At 41.5% G+C, this 17201-nt stretch overlaps 1 protein-coding gene across 1 annotated transcript; it reads right to left on the bottom strand.

Moving 5' to 3' along the window:
• Nucleotides 1-980: 980 nt before the first annotated feature.
• On the bottom strand, nt 981-17151 carry pdcd10a (programmed cell death 10a). Its single transcript, XM_056244222.1, has 8 exons — nt 17006-17151; nt 7401-7569; nt 5684-5737; nt 4826-4943; nt 4078-4204; nt 2916-2994; nt 2734-2816; nt 981-1534 (listed from the first exon to the last, which is right to left on the bottom strand). The coding sequence occupies exons 2-8, from the start codon at nt 7488-7490 to the stop codon at nt 1453-1455; spliced, it is 633 nt and encodes a 210-aa protein (XP_056100197.1). The 5' UTR covers nt 7491-7569; nt 17006-17151; the 3' UTR covers nt 981-1452.
• Between the last annotated feature and the right edge of the window lie 50 nt (nt 17152-17201).

Genomic DNA, 17201 nt, shown 5'->3' on the forward strand with positions numbered 1-17201 from the left:
GATTTAAACTTGGCAGAAATATTTGTTTGGAGAACCTAGGCATCCTTTTTTTTTGTTTTAAAGGAAGAAACACTATAAAAAATAACTTTGTTGGACCATTTAAGGTTGAAAGAAGAATGTCTTTGGAGAATCTATAGGTGCCCTTTAAAAAGCTACGCTCTCAAGGGGTTGAGATACTTTTAAATTCACAACAAAAAATCTAAACTACTTTTTCAAATAAATAACACAATTTACTTTGTTTTTCCTTTGATTGACTGACACCTCTCTTGTCTTCATGTTGAGAGAAATCGGGCCTAAGTTCGGAGGCGTTGTGTGCGCTGTGTAAACATGATGTTATTGTAGTTGTAGATTGAATGTGAGCTTGCATTTACATAACTCACTTGCACAAAATAAATCAAAACTGTGAAAAGCAAACTCGGAATATTACGCAAACATGCTATAATTAAATGTCAAAGTACACAAACATTATGTATTTTATCTCACTTTAATAACCAATGTCTTTGCTGCTGACCTTCGATGATCCAATTCAACCATACTAATAAACGAAAAGTATTATTTTTTTAATAAAAAAAAATAAACTCTTTTAATTTGTCATTTCTTTGTCTAGAAATACATCACATAAAACTGATTATTCAACATTCAGGGAGCATTTCAAAATATTATAGGCACGCCAGATCCAAAATTCATTGTGGAGATGCCAATCCTAAAATGCATTGTGCCAAGTATGGTTAAAAGTCATTCAAAATTAGCTCAATGTCAAATATAAAATTAGTGCATGCCCATGTTAGTTTTTTTTTTCCCTTACATATTTTTCCTTCCAAAGTATTAGCATGATTAAAGTATAATTTATGTGCACCTAAAGTGTATTACTTGAGGTTAGGGGTCTTGAGATTTTAACCAAAAGTATGAGCCTTCACTATTGTTCATGCTGAAATGAGGGCTAAACAAATCATTTTAAAAAGAGAACAAATCCAAGCAACTTGTGTTTGACATGTGCTGTTTATTTGAACAATTCTGTTACCAAATATCTATTAAATATACATCTCTCATTCAAGTTCAAAGCATCAGAGGAGACAGCTAAACCCCAGCATTTACAAGCACGTCTGGAACACCCCGTGTCCATCACCGTTAAGGCCCCCAGGCATTTGGCTTTCTCTTGGACTGACCGGACAGAACAAAAACACTTCGGAAGCAAGAGAGAGGGAGAAAGCAAGCGAGAGAGTCTCCACAGCGATAGTGTGACTGAAAAGCTCAGGATATGAGAAAAACTGGACGATCACTCCAGCTCATGAAGAAGATTAGATTTAGATGGGGTTAGAAACATAATAGAAGCCATCCTGCCTTAAGTGTTACTGCCAGGAGAAAAGAATCATAAATTACAGTCCAAAGTTGGTTTTTTACATTGTTCATATAAAGGTTATTAAAAAAAAAAGAAAAACACTTCTACGACTCCTACGCGACAGTTTTGAAGGTCTGCAGTATCAAGTTGGTTTGGTGGATGAGCCGGTTGGCACTGGCAAACACGTTTATTGCCCTGGAAGAAATGTGGAGAAGAAAGGAATACAAATTAGATCTGAACACATATTAAAGCTACAGGTGAAATTACAGATGTTATGCAGCAACACCCTAATGCCATTTCCAAAAAGATCCAAAAAATGACACAAATTATTATTCATAAACCACCATCATTATTGTCGCCTCTGCTCAAATAATTTGCTCGCAGTGCTAATAAGGTACACTACTGTTTGAAAGTTTGCAGTCAGTAGATTACTTTTAGAATAGATGTATTCCAATTGATTAATAGTGACAGTAAAGACATTTATAACGTTACAAGCTTTCTATTTTGTAAATGCTATTCTTTTGAACTTTCCATTCAAAGAATCCTGCAAAAAAGTTATCACAGTTTCCACAAAAATGTTAAGCAGGGCAACTGTTTTCAACATTGATAATATTAAGAAATGTTGAGATGGAAATCAGCATATTAGAATGATTTCTGAAGGATCATGTGACACTGAAGACTGGAGTAATGATGCTGAAAATTCAGCTTTGCATCACAGGAATGAATTACATTAATACAATATATTCAAATAGTAAACACTTGTTTGAAATTGCAATAATATTACATAATATTACTTTTTTACTGCATTTGATCAAATAAATGTAGCCTTGGTGAGCAAAAGAGACATTAAAAAATATTTATAATAAATCTTACTGACCCCAAACTTTTGAATAATACTATTTTTTTTGTAAAATGCATATCACACGTCTACAGGGAGGGTACTTTAACTTATATTTCTTACTTAATATGCCACATTTCTCCATGCATTTTATGGAGAATAATATTAAATGCTACGCAATAATTAATTATGCTGAAACAATTCACTATTAATCATAGCTACCACTATAAATTTAATTAAAACGATCAAACATTACTATGTCATTTAATTCCTAAAAGATCATTAGAACTGCAACACTGCTGGTCTGATAAAATCCGAAGTACTGTAACAATTTCATCGATGTATATTACCGTTATTTAATTTTCAAATTACTAGTTCTTTGTTGTGTTAAATATCATGGCATGCTCTGATGGAAGCACAAAAGATAACAAGAATCAAGCCAAGAACCATTCATTATAAATTTATATGGGGAAAAAGAAACTTTGGCAAAAAAAAAAAAAAAAAAAAAAGAGTGATCTGCAGTGAGAATAATGGCCGATTCTTAAAACTTCCATACTTTCCGTCTTTGAAGTATGTTTTCAGAGTGTCGCTGAAGCTTTTTGAGTGTTTCACAAACTCTTTCTTCTGATGCTCAAGAGCCTGGAAAACACAAAGCCATTTTTATTTCTTCCTTCAGTAAGTGAGACAGTATACTGGCTGCATCGATCTAATAATGAGTGTGTGTGTGCTGTCACTCACCCTTCTGTTCTGGTACTGGTATTTCTTAAAGACGTTGTTCACTGTGTCCAGTAGTTCTTTTATCGCACTGGCTATATCTCTGTGGACACCAATTAAACAAATGTTCAGACATAATTGTATCAATGTCTCACTCATGTGACCTTTTCCACTCATCAGTCATATTTATGACCTTCAGTGGGGAAAGTAATGGTGGTGAATACTTAATATTTTACTGTTAACTCTTTCCCCGCCATTGACGGAATTTTCCGACTTTCCATATTTTCACTGTTATAATGTAGGGGGCGCTATTACGCATCTTCTGAAAGAGGACTGAACCTTCTGATCAAAACACTTGTGAGGAAGATGCAGAAACAAGCGAGATAGATGCATATGTAAAATAACACGATCATCAACATTAAACCTCATTTAAATAAAAACTGCCTAATGTTACTGAATCGAATGTCAACCCAGGAAGCAAGCATTAGGGGTGTTGTTGGACTCGATCTACTCCATCTATGTTTTGATCATCGTTCTGAATCCGATCGGGATGTACTCTGAGCAAAAAGCTGAGAGAAACACATTTTTGTCAAACTGTTGCTTTTTTTTTTTAATGAAACTTACCCAAGTTCAAGTGTTGAAGAAATGTGGAATGCAAATCAGAGGCTCTGTTCTTTCTTTTGAAAAATCACATGTTCAGATACTTATACAACAAAATATTCTGGGGGTCATGAAACTTTTTAGAAAATGATCAAAAAGGCTGGCGTTTGCTGACAGCTTTTCAAAAGCACTGGCGGGGAAAGAGTTAATGCTTTTTACATACAACTGTCAAAAATTCGTACATTTTAAAACTGGCTAAAATCTGTCTGAAAGAAAAATCCACCCTCAAAAATCAAAAGAAGGGAGGAAAAAGAAAACAGATCTAACTGCTCTTAGAAAACAGGCTTCAGTTTATGATATCAAAAATGTCCTATTTTTTCTTTTGATTTGAGAGTGAAACATGAGCCAGACATTTCTTTAAATATTAAATAAATACTTCAAAAAGAAACTCTGTCAGGGCAAGTGTGCAAGTAAAGACTGACGTAATGATACGAAAGTCATGACGCAAATGGGGAAAAAGGGGCAAGTGAATTTTTTTATTATTATTATTATTTGTGTGTGAATGTGCACATGAATATGTTCTCACTTGATTGTCTGCAGGAAACGGACTCGGTCATTGATTTCATCAGGGATTTTGCTGAGGATCTGTTTCAGTGCGCGAGCTCTTTCATTCAGGTCCTGGAACTCCCGCTCGGGCCTGTCAATCATGTACTCTGCACACAAAACACACCCACAAGAAACACTCAGTTACCATGGCAACAACAGTTGAATTCTAATGACCCGTCATTAAAATGTGATGCACTTAAAGACATAGAACTTTTAACGGCCAATCATGATCGACAACCGTCTGCATTGAGACCATGCATGCTACTGAACAAATGCTGAAATGTTAAATGCTCTGCAGATGACACCTATAGCAATGCAGAAACTTCTATTTTATCAAGTAAACACAGTCAGGCACCTCACAAACACAAAGTATACAAGGATAGATTACAGTAGGAAGAGCAAAACAAGGATTTTACAATGGGCTTGGATTCAATTTGGAGGTACATTTAGTATTCTTTACATTTCAAATCAACAAAAATGGGCATTAGCCAGAAACCCAGTGCGTTTCTGTGCATTCATTAGCAGAATACATCTGAACATGTCAAAAACTCTTGCAAAAAGGAAGAAATTAAATTATGAGGGAAAATATATTAGTGTCAATACCGTTTTAATTCATGGGGAAACAGCTCCCCCTAGAGGCAAGAGGCTGCAACGTTAACAAGAATTTGCATTGCAAACCATACAAGCTTGTTTTTCTCCTCTCAAAAAATGTGAAAACTCATACGCACCCTCAACATCGTCGGCAGCCATGCGTAATAAAGACTCAGTGAAGTTGATCTCAACGTTCTTCTTCTCCAGAATTTTCATGATGATATCCTGAGTCAGCCCAGGGTTCTCCTTCTCTGCCTGGACAAATAAAGAGAACAAATCAGTCCAAAACAACCACAAACATAGCATTTCTAAAAAAAAAAATTGTTTTAATAAGAGTTTCATAATTTGGTCAACATATCAAACTATTTTTATATTCAAACTTAGACAAATCAATCTATGTACAGTATATTACTATCAGGAAAAGATAAACATGTCAAAATGCTTTCATGATTAATGAATCAATGTCTTCTAACATTAATTTATATGACTGTTACACAACAATTTTACAAAGCCATGAGCAGAAATGGTGCTGCTGAGACAGCAAAAGCAGTCTGCACCAGATTTTTTTTGCTGAAATTTTGAATCCCCCCCCCCCCCCCCCCTGTGGTCTACTTATATGTTAGTTAAGGTTACTTGCACCAAAACCAACTCATGTCCAACTTTAGCATTTAGAATTAAACTAGCCGTTTTGCTACTGTTTGTTTAAAATGTATAATCTTTATATGCAAATGTCCTCTGTTATGACAAAGCCTAAGCCTTTCAGCACAGTTTGTATCAGGACAGGCAAAGTTGCTGACAATTAAATGTAAAATCAGCAGTCGGGTATATTACAGCTTCATGGGGTGAACATTTTTCTAATTTCACCTTGATGTAGATAAATGTCAGATGGTCTGAAGGAGATTTCTGACAAATTAAATATATGAAAAGAAAAGCAAGCTGAAGAGAGCAGGGTTTTGCCGATCAGGTAATGACAGAATCACGGCATGTTTACTCACCTTTATGAAAGCTGCTCTCAGAGTCTGTGCTGCAGACAGATTTACTCTCTCCAGCTGTAAAACACACACACACACACACTTATTTTACTGCCAGATAAAGCAGGTTGTTTGGTTTTAGTGTCACATACATTATACATAGCCATTATCACCACATTAAAATAGAAATATAGTTGTAGTGGGTGTAGATTTTGCCTCTAATTAAAGAGACATGAATGAATCCACAGCAGCACATGAAGACTGTGTAAAACGCATGTGTTCTGTGTGTTAACTGTGCGTTAACTGTGCTCATAAGAGAGTATGAAGATCATTTATGACATGCTTAAGGTTCCATTGTAAACCAATGTTATTGAGTCAGTGTGCATATTTAGTTAAATATAACCATTAAAGTTGTCCCATTTTATAAGACAATACTCTGTGTTGCTCTTCTTGAAGAAAGAAAATCACCAAAAGTATGTTCAAAGAAATTCAGTCCAGCATATGTTCAACCATAATCTATTGCATTATATTTTTGATGATAAAATGGATAAACTACAGTATATTACAACATAACTACTTTTGCAGTAAATACAACTCCAAAATGTATCTCAAATTACAATGTATCATGCAGCCAAGTATGCAATATGCTGTTCTTTTGAACTTTCTACAAAGAATCCTAAAAAAAAAGATCGGTTTATGCAAAAATATTAAGCAGCACATAACTGTTTTCAACATTGATAATGATAATACATTTTTCTGAGCAGCAAATCAGCATATTAGAATGATTTCTGAAGGATCATGTGACACTGAAGACTGGAGTATTGATGATGCTGAAATTCAGCTTAAATAATAATAAATTAAAATGTAAAATATATTCAAACAGAAAACATACCTATAATTTTACAGTTTTTACTGTATTTGATCAAATAAATGCAGCCTTGGTGAGCATAAGAGACTTCTTTCAAAAACATAGAAATACAAATATTACTAACCCCAAAATTTTAAACAGTACATTGCTTGGAAGGTGGAAACAAAGTAATATATTATATATATATAAAAAAGTGACAACAAAATGTTACTAAAGTTTCAAACAAGGCAGCTTGAAATAAATTAATTTTGAAGGCCAAAGCATCTCAATCCATTGAATTACAACTTAAAAAATCCTTTAAAACTATTTATATTTGGAAACAATGGAAAAAACAGCTACATTTAATATTTAACTTAAAACAAAAATATCATAAAATGTCACAGGAACTTCAGGGGACACCACTGTGAATAATTTTTAATATTTCAATAACTGAAAGATCCATACTAATGAAACTATTTGCTGAAATGAACTAGACATTGTAGAAGAGATTGTTGTAGTCTAACCTCACTTGTGTCTACAACAATTACTAAAAATGCGTTTAAAAAAGATAGATTGATTAGAGAAAAAGTTTTTTTTTTTTTATGTATTAATTAAAAAGCTAAGTTAGCCAAGTTCCTTTCATTTAGTTATTCACTCCCCCAATTATCATCTTAAGTCAAACGGATTCTAAAATATGAACTTATGAAAACTTTACACTATATAATAACACTAGTTCAACCAGAACTAGAAGTGGTGTGAAATGAGTGTGTCTCCACTACCTCAGACCTTCCTGAGCATATGGGTGTGCATCATTTGCATCTCCTAATCCTGAACTTCAGTCTGCGTCAACAAACCATAACTGAACTCTCTCCTACTGGAGACAAACCAGCATACCTCATTGAAGACAGGGTACATCACGGCGTAGAGAGTCATGGATACCATCGAGTTTGCGTCTGCTTCATTCTTCATCTCTTCCATTGTCATCCTCGTCAGGGCGCGGAAGAGATGGGGGGAGCGTCATTCACTCCTGGGGGGCTCGCGATGAGGGGGGCCCAGACGATCTCTGAAAGGGGCACCAATGAGGAAGAGATTATAAAAGGGTAGCGGGATTCCATTTCACAAGTAAGGAAATGACATTTTCAGCCTGCGTTCAAAGGTAGACGTGATAGCCATGGGAAAGCGCCAAGTTTTTGGTGAGATTTAGGCGATTTGGGCCCCTTAAGATTAAAGGTATGAGACACGTGGCCAGTGTAAGCAAAATAAAGGCTATTTCCTGGACGGTGCGCCCATGACTTTATGATGATAATGTTAGATTTTGAATTATCCTTCTCAGGTTGTACGGCCCAAAGACAACAGAGATTTTAAGGAAAATCTTAAGTAGACAACTAGACAATGAAATTCAACAAATGGACCCTTTTCACATTTCCAGAGTTCTCAGAAGCAGAAGTCGCCACTTCTATAATGGTGAATGTGGAAATACAACAATTATAACTTTTACGGCCCAATTTGCCCCAATAGCAAAAGAAAAAACTCATGATAGCAGAAGAAAAAATTACGTCAAATTTGCTGTCACTTACTCAGTCATTGTATTAGAAACACTCAGGCAGCAGCACTAACCTGTTTTCTGATCCCGTGTGAATTTGCCATTAATATTACAGACGTCCTATGGTAAAATTGCATTACTCCATCTACCCTTGTAAAACGAATCCCATCCGAATAGGGCTTTAGTCGACCAAAATTTTATAAGTTGGTTAGTCGCAGAAAACAAAACTCCACAGGAAGATTCGAAATCAGGCTCATTGGATCATTAACGGCAGGTCCTTGTGTTAAATGCCTCATTCATTATCGTGGGAATTAATTACAGTATGTTGGACAGGAAATCCAAACGTTCTCCTATCATCATCAACCTCAAATATGGCTTATCATTCAAAGGGGGGAGGGGGGGAGAGGGGAGGGGGGGTTAAACACTCAGTTTCAGTCAATCTCATGTTAATCTTGAGTACCTATAGAGTAGTATTGCATCCTTCATATCTCCAAAAAGTCTTTAGTTTTATCATATTTATAAAAGAAAGATAGGCTGTACCGAGTCTTTCCGGAAAAAAACGAGCTGGTGGAGGCGTGCCGTGTGGGCGGAGCTAAATAATCACGAGCGCGCAAAGCTTTTGCGTTGAGAGTGTCTGGAAGCTGTGACATCCCAAAACAAACCATGGCTAACAATCAGATTCAACCATACATTTTTAATCCCGAATCAGATCCCGAGGCTGAAATTGAAGACGAGCAGCAGCAGCAACGACTACAGCAGGACGTCTCTATGTGGTGTGTACTGGAACTGTATGACGTATCGGTTACCTAACGTAACCTCGGTTCTCTCTAGAAGAGGGAACGAGTAGTGCACAAGTTAGCTTACGCTACGGGAAAGATTCAACTTTGAGATATTGAAGGCAAAAAATTATCCTTAATTTTGTATTCATTGTCATCGCGTCTTAGCCCGCCAGAATGGGCATGGCTCGGGGCTCGGAGGCTGTCTCCCCGGTTTTTATCGACTGAAGTGAAAGTCAATCGTGGCGCGAGCACGGCAGGTTACGCAATACTCGTTCCCTCTTCTAGAGAGAACCGAGGTTACATTAGGTAACCGGGTTTGAGTGATAGGTACTTTAGATTCACGGAATCTAACGGTTCAAAAGGATATGCTTTCAGGGCCTCAAGGACCAAAGAAAGATCCCACATAGGAACTGACGGGGGGCGTTTGCGTAATCGTGGAGCTCTAGATTGCGTAATCGTGTTCATCACTCATTCTGGCAGGATAACGGGTATCCGTTGATCAACCATGCGTGCAAAAACCAGCACTCTGGATGGGGATGCCAGATCGAGCCGCGAGTTTGAGAGAAGAGATCTGCCCTCACCGGAATCGGCCACGGGGCTGTCTGTGACAGCCGCGTCAGCTCCGGGAACCAAATTTGGTTCTCCCATCGTGGGGCTATAAGGAGCACAGAGTGGCGAGATTTGGGCTAGCACGTCCTCGTTCTTCGAAAAGAACATTGGGCAGTGAGCGTTGTCTTTTGACGCAAAAAGGTCGACTTCCGCTTTGCCGAAAAGGCGCCATAGTAACTGGACTGTTTGGGGGTGCAGGGACCATTCCCCCGGGGGAATAATGTCCCTGGACAGTCGTTCAGGTGGCCTGGCACATGTGCAGCTCTCAGCGAGCGCAGCTGGTGCTGAGACCAAACGAGGAGGCGTTCTGTTAGATCGCAGAGGTTCCTGGATCTGACACCGCCCTGACGGTTCACGTAGGACACTACAGACATGTTGTCCGAACGGACTAGAACATGGTGGTTCCGTATGAACGGGAGGAAGCGATTCAGCGCGTTCTCGACCGCTATCATTTCCAGACAGTTTATGTGAAGGAGCTTCTCTTGGTCTGACCACAGGCCAAAGACCGGACTGCCCTCGAAGAGAGCGCCCCAACCTGAGTTGGACGCATCTGTCGAGATGACCTTCCGATACGAGACAGCTCCCATAATCACTCCCCATTGATACCAGTCAGCCGTTAACCAGGGCTGCAGAGCCGTAATGCAGCTCTGAGTCACTCTGAATCGTTCGTGGCCGGAGGCCCAAGCTCGGCGAGACGCTCGAGCGTTCAGCCAGCGTTGTAGCGGGCGCATGCGCATTAAGCCCAGCTGGAGCACTGCAGCAGCTGAGGCCATACAACCCAACATCCTCTGAAATCTTTTCAGGGGGATGATGCTGCCCTTCTGGAAAGACGCGGCCAGGCGTCGAACACAGCGTGCGCGCTGTGTTGATAAGCGAGCCGTCATAGCCACAGAGTCCAGTTCTATTCCTAGAAAGGAAATTGACTGGCTGGGCAGTAATGAGCTCTTGGTCCAGTTGACCGTGAGACCCAGGCTTTCCAGATGACTGAGGAGCATTGTTCTGTGAGATAAAAGTTCTATCTCTGACTGTGCCAGAATCAGCCAATTGTCCAGATAGTTCATAATTCACCGAAAGCGCGGGGGACGGCGATCGAACTGTAGCGAATAGCCCTGCCTTATTGTACTTAGCACCCATTCTGATACCCCGGGAATCGCTTCCCACGCTTTTATACGTGTAGCGTGGGGCAGGATGGCCTCCAGGTTCTGATCGCCGCACTGCGTGGGCTCGAGAAACTGAACCGGACCGGTGCTTGAACACGGCGGCTCGCTGACAGCGGTGGCAGGCTGTTTTGTACGTGATGTCCCGATTGCTATGAATGGGGAACGTTTTATGATCACTTCGAGACGCGCGGGCGGTGTCTGGGGAGAGGTGTGTTAATAAGCGTGAGCGCTTGTGAGCGGGCACGGGACTTGTATTTATAACCTGACCGATATGAGGCAGCTTTGGCCGTGTGATAGAGCGGGCAGAGAGTAGGCGTGGGCACGGGCTCGTGGGCACATTTCCTACATCTAACACTCGAGCGGCATTTGCCAGCTTTATGAGAGTGGGCTCTGTGGGTGACACGGGAAGTGTTGTGCTTGTGTGTAGGGGTGAACACTGACATGTGGGCACTTTTTCTACACTTAAAACACCATCGGCGTGAGCCGGATAACCAGACATTGTACTCTTTATGAGATTTGAATTGAATTGAATTTATTTCAGGATAACCCCTTGAGATGTATCTCATTTTCAAGGGGGTCCTGCAACATATATATATATATACAGACAAAGATTTCTCTGGGTCGCCGTGAAAACGGGGGATGTGTGCAGGCGAGCGGGTCGTATTACCGGCTCGTTGGCTGCTGAATGTACCACTGCAGTAGCCTGTTCGAAGGGGACTAACAGGGAGAGGAGCTTTGACGGCAGTCCGGCCGCGGCGGGACTCAGACGTCTTTCCCTCTTGCTGCCGCTTCGCGTGCTCGGGCTTCAACGCGATCTTCGGCCGAGGCCCTCGTGGGGGATGCGGCCTGTGACGGCTGGCCGAGCGCGACCTAGGGCGGCTGCCCTGTCGTCGTTGCGAGGGCTGGCTAGGCTGTGCTGGGCGCTGTGAAGCGGTTTGTGCAGGCGGCTGGTCACGCGGGCGACCTGCAGAGGAAATAGAGTGTCGTGGCCGGAACAGGTTCATGGCCTGCGTGGTCTTCTGCACCTCAGAGAAGCGGTCGACGATACTGTTCACCGCTGGGCCGAAGAGACCAGAGGGGGAGAGCGGCGCGTTGAGAAACGTGGCGCGCTCAGACTCCCTCATGTCAGCAAGCGTCAACCAGAGGTGCCTCTCTGTGACGGTTAGTGCGGCCATGCACCTTCCTAAGGCCTGAGCTGCAGACTTAGTAGCGCGAAGGGAAAGATCTGTCGCGCTTCTCAGGTCCGTGACGGCAGCTGGATCTGGGCCTTTCTCATCCCACTCACGGAGGAGATCGGCCTGGAGGATCTGTAGTACAGCCATCGAGTAAAGGGCGGACGCGGCCGACAAAGGCGGACGTGGTCCTGCAGGCTTTGGACGGGAGAGTAGACTTTGAGCGCCATCTCGCGGAGGGCGGACAAAGGTGCGCTGCGACCGCCGCCTCCACGGGGGGGATAGAGGTGTATCCCTTCTCGGCGGCGCCGTCCACCTGGGAGAGCGACGCGGAGACGTGAGATTGGAGCCTTGCGGAGAATGGTGCATTCCACAATTTTGTAAGCTCTGTGTGGAGTTCTGGCAAGAAAGGCGCAGGCCTGGATGCGGGCCCTTGACGGCGGTGGTGAAGGAAACAGCCGTTGAGTCTGTTAGGCGCGGGCTCCTTAGACGGTGACCACTCGAGGCCGAGTCGTTAGACGGCCTTAGAGAGAAGGCGCAACAGCACAGCGTCCACTCCAGCACGGGTCCGGCCGGATTCCTGGATCGAGGAAGAGGCGGAGTGATGCGAACCCGACCACTCCTCACTGTCTGATGTCAGAATGGAGCAGCAGTCCCCTGTGGCTTGTCCTTCCGCCTCGTCGTCCGAAGCGACGGCAGTGCGGGCCGTAGCCGGCAGCTGCGCGTCAATAAGGGGGGGCGGAGAAGGCGAGAGCGAAGCTCGAGGGAGGAATTCCGGCGAGCGATTCGCGGTGGCCACAGGCTCCGGAGGCCTTTGAGAACGGCGCTTCTTCTTGCGTGGTCCTACGAAGGGCGGAGTGACAGCCTCTGGGTTGAAAACTTCGAGTCGAGCCAGCAGGGTCGACATTGGAAGTTCGTCGCAGTGCTCGCAGCCTCCCGACGAGAGAGCGAGCGCTGCGTGTTCCTGGCCCAGGCAGAGAGCGCAGATCACATGGCGGTCTCCGGCGCTGAGCGGGGCTCTGCACGAGCCGCAGGAAGTGCGATGCATCTTGAAAAAGACGTCTCGCTACTCTTTTAGAAAAGTGGTGTCGCAGCGGCGAACACACACAGGAGATAGAGCTCTTGAGAGGAAAAAGGATACGTCGCCGGATAGCGTAGCTCGCACGGATGGCTTGAAGGCGGCCGGCTTCTTCAGGCTCTGTCCTAAGCTGGCTGTTCGCTCCTCAGACGGCGGCGGCTTCTCTCGGAGTCCAGCGATGCGAAGAGCTTTGCTGAAGAGATGAAAATCAGGGAGACAGCCTCCGAGCCCCGCTTATATACGTTAAGCCACGCCCATTCTGGCGGCCTAAGGCGCGATGAGGGCGCGAGCGCCCTTCATTGGACGTGACGTCACGCCAGGCTCAGTGGTAGCCTGCTGCAGTTGCCGCAGGGCAGCCAATGAGCACGCTAGACAGCCTGCTCTAGGTCTGCTAGCTGCTGCACTGCGTTGACAATGAATACAAAATTAAGGATAATTTTTTGGCTTCAATATCTCGAAAAGATTAATCTTTCCCGTAGCGTAAGCTAACTTACGCAATACGAGAGAACTTCTCGTAAGAGAACTTATATTTGCTTAGTGGTTTTTGTAAATGACTAATTTTCACTATGTCGTCGTATTTTTTTCTTTTTCTTTAAAAGGTGTACATGTGGGAAGTGTAGTTTGATGCCGACTGAGGCGGGAGTTTTTTAAAAGTAGAAATGATTTGAACTTGAGCGCTGTGTTTTTAGAACACCATGTCATGCGCGAGTTATAACTTACAACATTTGTGTGTTTACTCGTGGTTTTTGAGAACATGATTTGGTTTTAAAATAAACAAACAGACACCTACAGTGCCCAGCTAAACAAATATATTTAAAGACATTCTTGAACAAATCCTATGCAGCGCTGCCGATGATTTCCTGTTGAAGCGCGTTGATGTGCGTGGTCTCGCTCTCCTCTGGTCGACGTGTGCGCGGGCGCGCTTTTCCGAGAGAAATGCTCATATAAGGAGTTCCACTCTCGTCTACTAGATCCCGTCTATTAGATCCACGATCGAAAAAAACCAGCCGAAACTTGTACCAACCCGGAAGTAAGATTTTCGGCACATAAATTCTCCGTTATTCGTCCAAAATATATTTTTTTTTAACTTTGGCTATGTTTAGCATGAGAATCCATCTCTTTAACACTGTAAACAACTCTGAATACATGAAACACCATTGTACCCCCCCTTTAAAAGTAAAACATGTGAGTAACTTGGCTGCTCGCTCTAATGTAAACCTAGATAAATGTGCGCTATTATTAGGCGCATTTCCAAGTGTTCGCGCGGAACATGGAAGCTAAAGTATTAGAGCACTTACTGCATTTTCCTGGTAACAGCGAAAACAACTTAAAATACTCCGTCAGTTTTAGTCCTACGGATAAAACATCATTCAAAACTGTAAAGGGAATACTTGTATGTGTAAACTCATAATAACAACAAAACGTTGTGCTTTTGTAAAATAAAAAAATAAAAACAGGATGCACCACTTTCTGCCGTCTCGGTCTCCATGAACTGGAGCGCGTCACAAAAATGAACAGAAACTCAGTGCATAGGCTACTTGCCTCACAGACATTAGACATTTATTAAGATAGATAGAAAGCCTGAAATGTGTAGTTTTAAATGAACCAATTCAAATCAAACAAATACTCTCTGCTTATGTAATCCGTATGAAAGCTGCATTTCTCTCTATAGGCGCATTCACTTTACTGCAGACATGCCGAGCATGGTCAACTTCATCTTTGCAGACGACACTGAATCAGAAAACACTAGTTTATTAATTAACAATTAAAATGTCTCCTTGTTATTTTTTTCGGACACATTCATAATCATTACGATGCTTTGCGGCAAGCTTTATGTGTGCACTTGTGTACGGATTGGAATAGGCATATATTCCGCCCCAGAGTAGGCTATATAGCCTATTTAAGTAATTAAATTAATATAAGCGTGCAATTGGTCGACTAATGGCTTAAGTGAACTACTAGTCAACTAGAAATATCGTTAGTTTGGGGGCAGCCCTACAAATCCACACAACAACGTATGATAATGTTCTGTTTATTACACACGTGTGCTGCAGTTATGCCATCTGCCACTTTAAATGCTCAAGCTTTTAAAAGTTGAGTGGATTCTTATTGCCATGTTATATCGTTCATCAGCTGGGGACAAAAAAAAAAAACATTCTAAAATGTATTCCAACAATATTGCAAGTATTGTCATCACTGTGGTATGGACTTCCTTATTCTCAAAGAATTTGAATGATTATTAGTTAGCGTTATAGTTATCGTACTTGGTGTGAACAGGCCTTAAGTGACTTTATTTCTTCTCAAAGTCTACAACAACATGCCAAAGTTTTTATTCCTTCACCCAACACGTGTGAAACAATAGCGCTTCTTGTTATCTGCAGAAGGTCACAGTTCCTCTCAAGCTACAAGGAACTTTACAAACCATTGAAAGCGAGGCACGCTTATCTCAATGCCGCCGATTCAGGCTAATGGACAGGAGGCCGTTAGTCATTCCCACCTGATCGGAAGGCCTTTGGCCCCGCTATGGGAGGTGGCCTTATCTGGGTGACATTCAGGGATAGCAGTGACGTCACCACATAGAGCAGGCCGTTGCTTCACTTAATGGTTGAAAATACCAACACTCCTCTTATAAAATATGGTTGCCAGGTTACATATGCATTATAATGACTCACCTTTTTCCTCTTGACAAAGGCCAACCAACACCTGATTCCTGTAGTGTCTCTAGTCAGAGTCTGACCTTGGCACTGAAATGGGTAGCACCCTAACACAGGTGAATCCTGAATCAGATCCACCTATACTACATTTTTTACTGTATAATGCATTGAAGATTGAAAGTGAAACAACATAGGCTATTCACTGTCAAGTGAGGGAAAGTTTTGCCAATTATAGAACCGCCACAATATGGAATAATGCAGATATGCATGACAATAGCTCATCTGAGTTGTGATTATTGCACTGTTGTAATTTAGTAAATATTAAAAGTATTTTGTTCAGTCACTAGTACATTTTAGTACCTCACAAGATTGTAACTGCAATTATATAAATACTGTCATCAAGCTCTATATTTCTAAAATCAGAATTCATACATTAATATGCTTGATTGTGTTAAAACATAATGGTTTTTCAATATGATGCTGACTAGCTGTCACAAATCAGCTCTTAATGCTTATTAAAGTAATAAATCAACACAAATACTCAGCAGTCATTCAACATCAGTAATTTTTTTGCTCTGTTTTTCAGCAAATGGACCAACAACAAAAAAAACTTTTCTTGTAATGTGATTAAAAACAATCATTTCTTCCACTCAAGCATTTTTAAACTGACAAATATTGGTCAGTTAATGTCGCTCTAGAGCAAGTTTTCCAGCTTTCACAGAGCCAGTGATTCTCCGCCAATTTAAGGACCCTCAGAATTAAAAATATATATACAATAATTATTTGATATATATGATAGGTCACCTTCACTTCAATTTAATTTAATCAATCCAGATACTTTTCTCCCACAGTGTAAACGGAAACTATATCGGACTCTTACATAAGTGGATAATGACTTCAAAACAGATTCTACCGACTGATTTAAGCTGTTAAGATGTTTCAGGTTTACACCCAAATGTGACGTCATCATTTTTATCAGAACTGCAATTGTGTGAAACACTGTAACAGCTTGATTCTAACGTCGGGTCTAAAACAGATCCAGGATATCAAAGTTTCAACATTTGTAACGTTAAAACAGCTATCTAACCTGATTCGTATGAATGATTAGTATAAGATCAAAGCCAATGTAATATTTAAACTGTGTCATTCTAACCCTGATTGAGTAACGTTAAATTCCTATTATATTTTCTTTCAGTATTCAGCAGGCCTGCTTTTACTGTCTTCAAACCTGATTTATTCTCCATTAGAACTTAAGGCCTGGGTAATACTGATCTGAGATGGGCTTCCTGGCCTTGTATAAAACAAAATAAATCAAATTTAAACATCATCATTACTTTTCTTACTCACTGGTCTATTGTGAGGCTCTGATTAGCTGGATTGCTAAAGTCTCTGTTAGCTTAGGTGACTGCTAGTCCCAACACAAATTATTTTCATATAAACCGCAGCTAAACGAACATCGTTAATTCCAAGTTAAATTTAAAAGTGTGTTTTCTGCCTCTCCTACCTGTGTGAAGCTCGTATAGATGTTTATTTGACTGCCGATGTGCTCGGTAACTCTTTTGAATATTTTCCTTTCTGTGTGGATTGGAATCGCTCGCTAAAGACGGAAGTTTTCTGCATGACCAATCTAAAGGATGAGGGGCGGAGCTAGGTGGTGGTGAGCACCAATCAGAGAACAGAGAGGGGATAGAACGGACCTA

This window comes from Rhinichthys klamathensis, unplaced genomic scaffold (genome assembly GCF_029890125.1).
Source record: "Rhinichthys klamathensis goyatoka isolate OS25496 unplaced genomic scaffold, OSU_Roscu_1.1 h1tg000945l_1, whole genome shotgun sequence".
Taxonomy (NCBI): domain Eukaryota; kingdom Metazoa; phylum Chordata; class Actinopteri; order Cypriniformes; family Leuciscidae; genus Rhinichthys; species Rhinichthys klamathensis.